Here is a 6,570-nt window from a genome sequence, read left to right on the forward strand (position 1 = left end):
TTCCCAAGATTTACCCCTTTTCTTGCATATATATAGACCCTTAGGTACACTCCTTTGCCAATCAATCTAGTTCTTCATGCCTCTGGTGCTACCACAAGCTTCACAGATACCCTACCTAAAAGCTACCAATAAAGCGTCTTTGCTGGACTATTCGTTCGACCCTAGTCCGCGTAAGCCTAGCTTGCCGCCTGTAGGCTACTGTGCCAGTATTAGCCAAATAAGCAACGCGACTAGCGAAGGTCCTATAAGAATGATTCAACACGCCTCGTTGAAGACTTTTCAACATATGAACCATAAAATGTTAAAAACCAGCGCCCAGCTCGGCACAGGTCGAAAATGTGTACAGCACAGTGGGAAGAGGGAATTAGGATATGCCTGTCTTCGAAATATAATTTCCCTACTAATGACTGGCTATAAGGATGATAAATATATGCTGCAAATTTTAAGCCCGCGTTTCGTGCGGTCAAGCGGGAAGAGTTAAGGCCGCTTAGCAATCGTAATTCTACATTAACTAGACAGATACAGGCTTTGAATGCTTCCAGTTAGCGCTGTTTGATGACTGGCCTCATCTTAAGGCGGCTGTGATTAACATAGCGGGTATTATGTGCGGCCGGTTCTTGGTACGTAGGGCTTCGGCTTGCAGGGACGGAGGCCACGAATTTTTGTACGTTATATTTTCACCTCGAGACTCTCTCTCGCTCCTCAGACTTCCCAGGATTGCCCAACCTACCTAGTTTGGCCCTCACCACCTAATTGATAGCTCGCCTCTAACACCCTCTATCCTCGGGCTAGCTTTGTGACATAAAAGGGTAGATGAATTCTACAACCACTTAAAAAGCTACATGCCCCTTTCCACTATTATTTTAAGACCACACCTGCCTGCCAAGTAATATCACCAGTTTGAAGCCACCCGCCAGGTTTTCTAGTTCACCAAAATGTCAAAAAGTTTCCGCAAGCAATCTAGGGGCAGATTTGACTTACTGGATACTGCTGCTCGCACACCCATCAATAATAGTAGCAAAAGCGGAATTACATTTGTCTTCTTTTAAGATTCCCTTCCCTCCAACGACGAAAATACCGCCGTTGACAACAATAGAGTCTGGAATGGTGTGTCCAACAGTAATGCGGCAAAACTCCCGGGCAGCCTGATGAAATCTGTTGGCGGCCATTCTTTCCCCATTAGCACAGGTCAGACCTCCTTGTCTAGTTTGCAGAGGATGTACGGCAAGGGCGCGAGCATCGGTTAACGCAAAGGAGAGCGCTAGGACGCTAACTGTTGAAATAAAAGAAATCATGTTGGTGAAATCGAAAATCGAAATCGGAAGTTGATTGCTGGTTAGGAGTGCTGGTAGAGTGAGAGGTAAAGAGGAAATTGGGCCAATGTCGTCTAGAGCCCTAGCCATTGAGAAAAGAAGCGCACTTTATAGTCCAGATGGACCTAATTGGAGACATCACCCTGAAATGCTTCCCTGCCTGGTATGGTCGCCGGGTCTCGGATCGGCCCGCCTGTCGAAACACTTTGGAGTACTAGATTGAATGTCCCGGAAACAGCGGAGTTGAATTCGCGTGTCAAATAAAGCAGAATGTGATGTTGTGGTGTAGCTGACGTTAGATGCAGAGATGGAGTTTACACCTTGAAACCGACAGGAGGCCTTAGGACGCAATTTGATCGCTTAGTTAGGAGGCTATACTGTGCGCCTACGAGTTCTAGTGCTCGTGACGAGTTATTGACTGATAATATTGGTGAAGCTTGAAATTTGTGCCGCATGAGGAGAAAATGAATGACGCGGCTCAGTCCCGCCTTAAGGCCAAAAATGCAGGTCCGAGAACGCCTGATCGGTCAGTTGAAGAAGCACAGCGACTTGGCGTGTAGCTGAATCCCTGCACCCACTTAGGTTCTCCAACTAGAATTTAATATGGCACAATTGCGACGCGGATAGGATGCCCTGCCCTTGAGAGTCGACTGCAAACCGTGAAATGTTTGTCGAAGACATAGTTGGATTTGCTATACGCTGTATTTCTTTTCGCCTTCTTTAGTGCGCCTCGTCTAGTAAATGGTGCGTCGGGGTGATGGTCTCCTCCGCCAGAGATACTCCCCTACGTTCTAAGGATGGCCGGTGGTAAGCTGCATTCGAACTCATTCAAAACCGTCACAACTCACAGCACTCTAGAATCCGAACCCAAGCAATGCCAACAAACTCGATCGAATCTACTCCCCTATTTTTAGATCCAGAGTTTCGGTTCAGTATGTACTCCATTCTCACATTTGGACACATGTTGCATAGCACTACAAGGAAATGCGCTATAGCTATAGCATGTTTCTTTAAAAGTTTTATATTTTATTTAAAAGCTTAGAGTATAAGCTATATCTAACATTTTTTTAGCACATCTAAGTAGTGTTATTAAAAATACATTAGTGTAAGAAAAGTAGTTTAGTAGGGTCTTAGTAAAAGTAAGTAACTTAGGTAAGTAAGTAACTTGCCTATAAAGTATGTTATAAGGTTTTTTTATAGACAAGACTTTTTAAGTGTTTATAGCTAGCTAGGCTATAGGAAGCTACTCTACTTAGTTATTTTATTTGTAAAAGATATACTTTTATAATGTAAAAAACAGGGTATACACTTCGCAATCAAGAGGTGTATTGACCAACAAGGGCGTGACTGTGACATAGGAGTACGATTGGTACCCGCCCAATTCCTAAGGCGATCCTCTGCTATCTAAAGAGGGCTTCTACAACTGGCTATATACTTCTCCAGAGAGCCAGGCACGGCAGCGCTGGTAGCGACAGATCTAGTATGCCGTAGGTCCAGTTCAAAGTATTACCTGTCTAGGATGCCCGGCTTTTTAGGCGAGGTAGGCATTGTCTGGGAAGTGCGGGGTTAACGGCACGGTTCGGGAGTCGTCCGGGACTGCCTAGTGCAGTCTAGGCCAGTCTACGACAGCCTAGGAAACACCTGGATAGCCGGTTGTTACATATAAGTACTTTTTTATTTTAGTGTTTATTTGTTCTGTCTGCCTATCTGTTTACAGGTAATAGGCTGTAGACATTTAATGTTTTATGTTTATGTGTCTTATAGCTGCTTACTAGAAATAACTTATAAATAACTTATCTTAATTAAAGATTATAGTAGTAAAACTGCTATATAGTAAAGTTATATTTTGTTTAAAATTGTTGAATGGACTCTCTGCTAGCTAGCACTTGGTGTCAGCAAATGCGTACGAGACGGAGAGGTTTGCACGGTGTAAACATCGCACAGGGGTGTTAGGTAACTAGTGTTAATTGCTTCTTATTATTTCTATTGTACAAAGGAAAGAGGTTAATATAGTCCTAAACTCTGCGCACAGATCTCTGTGCACAGGGATCTAGGCGCATCTAAGCCACGTGACTATTAACTAGGCGCCTAAATATTACTATTTAGACATTAGCAACCTTTTATTTTTCCTTTATATAAGACTTGCCTTATTTACACATACAGTAGACAGGTTGCTATAGGGCCCTTTTTACCTATCTTGTACAGGCTTAAGTCTGTTAACTAACACTTTAACTCTGTCACAGTCAGCATGCTCAAGCTACAAGCAAGAGGTGGTGTAACTCAACTAGATTAAACTAAGGAGCAGAGGAGCTGCTCTGCGAGTTTAATATACATGTGTGCCCCCTGCCAAGGCGCTACTCGTAGCACTAGCGTGCTACTCGTTGCGCAAGCGAGGGAGCTGATGCCGCAGAGCATGTGAGGCGGTACACGCCGTCACAAACTCTAACAGTTAGTTAGTTGTATAAAATTAGTTTTTTAAGAGTAAAGTTTAGCGCCTTTTTTATATAGGCATTTATAGAGTTATTTTTTCTATTAATCTACTTAATCTCTATAATCTCCCTCTTTTTATATAATTTTTAAATTAATATAATATTAATTATAAGTCTTTTCTTATTTATTGTCTTAAGCTTTATAAAATATTTATACAGAGATCTTAAATCTATGCATAGTACAATAGGTATAGGAGGTATTCTAAGCATACGTGTAATCTAGTTAATAGTTGTACTTAGTGCAATTACATAGTTAAATCCTTCTACTATTCTGTACAGCTTACTAGCTAGGACAGAGCAGGTAACGCGTTTACACTTAGAAAAGTTTTAGTGTATAATATTACTTATAATTTTAAAGTTATATAAGTTCCTAGTTTACTGCTTAGTTCTAAGAATAATAAAAAAGCTAAGCTATAAACTTAAGTTCTTATTATTTATAAATAATTTGTTAGTAAAGATAAACAACTTTGTATAAGAGAGATTAAGTAGTATATATAATAATTTTTTATTCTAGTTATTAATTTGCTATTAGATTTATACATTTAATGCCTTAATATTATTGTACAACAGTAACACAACTTAAGCGGCAGTAGACAAGTTAAATGCTGCCTTAGGTTAACATACTAATGCAATATAAGCACCTTGCGCGCGCTGTTTGACGTACTTCTGCGCAGCATCCTCTACCTTAGACTCTATTATGTGTAGATTCCTAGCTTAACCCTTTTATATAAAAATAATATTATTTTATATAAAGTAAATCTTTTCTTTATTAAATTTAATAGCCTAATTATGTAATAGTATAGTTTTAGGCTTTGCTTAGAAGTTAGCTTTAAGTAATTTTTTTTCCTTTTTTTATGCAAAATTAGCTGTAATAATACTAAGAGTATTATCTATTTATAGTCCTATAATACTAAACACTATTAAGCCTTTATGTGTAATTAATAAGCATAAATTATATAATAAAGTTTTTATAAAAAGTTTATTCTTATAATAGTTATAGTATGTTTTAAACTAATATAAGCCTAACTCTACTACGCTGTATAGTAGTTATACAACTCTAAATATTATGTGTAGAGGAAAGCTTTTATAAAGTTCTTTTAGTAGTTATGTAAAAAGAGTGTAAACAAGCTTGTCTATTAATTATATATATGCCTAAGTAATATTATGTAGTTTATAGTCCATGTTATATAAAGCTATTAGTAATAAGCTAATAGCTAAAATTAACCTCTAACTTATTTTCTAAATTATAGAAAACTATATAAGGATCTTTTTCTTCTTCTTATTTAAATATTTTGTAAACATAAGTTATAACTTTTTATATAGTTTTATTAATTTCCCTTTAACTTTATATATAAGTTAAAAGTTAAAGATTTGTCTCTTGTAAATTAATAAATTATATAAAAGTACCTTAAATATGCTACTTATAATTAGACTCTCTATTTCTATATAGTCTAATTCTTTAAATAGTCTTTTAAGTGTTGTAATTATACTGTCTACACAGAGCTTAATTGCTAGCGTGTAGTCTTCTTTTTTTTTTAAGTTAAGAATGTTGTAGCCTATAGATTTTTACATAGTCTTCTTTAGTCTTTTTTAGCTAGCTGTAGTTCTAGTTCTAGTTTATACAATAAATCTAATGCTGCTTAAAAGGCTGTTTTATGCAGTCTATTAACTAGAGTTAGTTGCTTGCGTAGGCAACCTCTCTTTTATGCCTGTAGAGGATCCCTTTGTACTAGGGCTAGTTTGTCTAGATCTAGCAATTTTTATGTAAGTTTATTCTTATCTTTTATATAATAATATAGTATAACTTATGTGTAGTAGAGTTTTACTAGACTGTTTTTTATCTTAATAATAACATCTAGGGCCTTAATTTCTTTTACTATGTGTAGTTTTATTTATTCTTTCTTTTCTTGCTATGTCTTTACTTTAGAACTAAGTAGGAGATTTAGTACTTTATATAAAGTTAAGCTATTTTAAGTATTAATTATATAATTAATATTAACTTTTACTTTTTTGCTTTAAAGCATTTTTATTACCTTTTATACAGCATTAGCTTGCGTAATAATATTAGGGGATAGTGCAGAATCTATGTTAATTTTTAGGTACATTCTAAACATAAGTAATATAGGTATAAGACTGTTTAGTTCTACTATATTATTTAGAGCTTTAACAGCTATCTATAACACTAACTTATTATTTATACAATTATCTAATTCTGTATAAAGGATATTATACGCATGTTGCAGTAGTGCGTGCGCGCGCTTAATCTTCCCTAGAGCCTAATAGGCCTCTACTAGCATCTGTTAACATGTTGCTCTTACAATCTTTGCGTAATTCTAGAAGTCTTTAGATGCAAAGTTTGTACTAAAGTTATATATAATATAATTAGGTAAGCCTTAGTATGTGTTAATCTAACACTTATAAAGCGCGTTCTAGGTATCTTGTGTAGACATTAATTTTAAGAAGGTTACTGCTTAGAATAATGTATCTATGTTAATTATATATAGTATGTCTTAGTTGCTAATTTATATAATGTTAATTACTATCTTATAGTTAAAGTGTAAGTTGTTCTTAATTATAAACTTAAATCTTTATAGTGCTAGGTTATGTAGCTAATATATGTAGCAGAACTTTTTAATCTTCTTAAGTATAAAGAGATTAACATTATGTCTAGCGTTTTTAAGCATTATGTAAAGTTATTCTGTATAAGAATAGCTAAATCTTCTATGCAGTTATTAAAGTTTATGTTTAGTAAAAAAAAACATTAATTC

At 35.9% G+C, this 6,570-nt stretch overlaps 1 protein-coding gene across 1 annotated transcript; it reads right to left on the reverse strand.

Annotated features, from left to right (window-relative positions):
- Nucleotides 1-922: 922 nt before the first annotated feature.
- Nucleotides 923-2,276, reverse strand: BDR25DRAFT_358443 (uncharacterized protein; the record flags this gene model as incomplete). Its single annotated transcript, XM_033695952.1, has 7 exons — nt 923-993; nt 1,034-1,419; nt 1,456-1,652; nt 1,703-1,832; nt 1,863-1,873; nt 1,924-2,097; nt 2,181-2,276. 7 exons carry the CDS (start codon nt 2,274-2,276, stop codon nt 923-925), a joined length of 1,065 nt encoding a protein of 354 aa, XP_033544592.1.
- Between the last annotated feature and the right edge of the window lie 4,294 nt (nt 2,277-6,570).

This window comes from Lindgomyces ingoldianus (assembly GCF_010093535.1).
Source record: "Lindgomyces ingoldianus strain ATCC 200398 unplaced genomic scaffold BDR25scaffold_28, whole genome shotgun sequence".
In the NCBI taxonomy this organism is placed as follows: domain Eukaryota; kingdom Fungi; phylum Ascomycota; class Dothideomycetes; order Pleosporales; family Lindgomycetaceae; genus Lindgomyces; species Lindgomyces ingoldianus.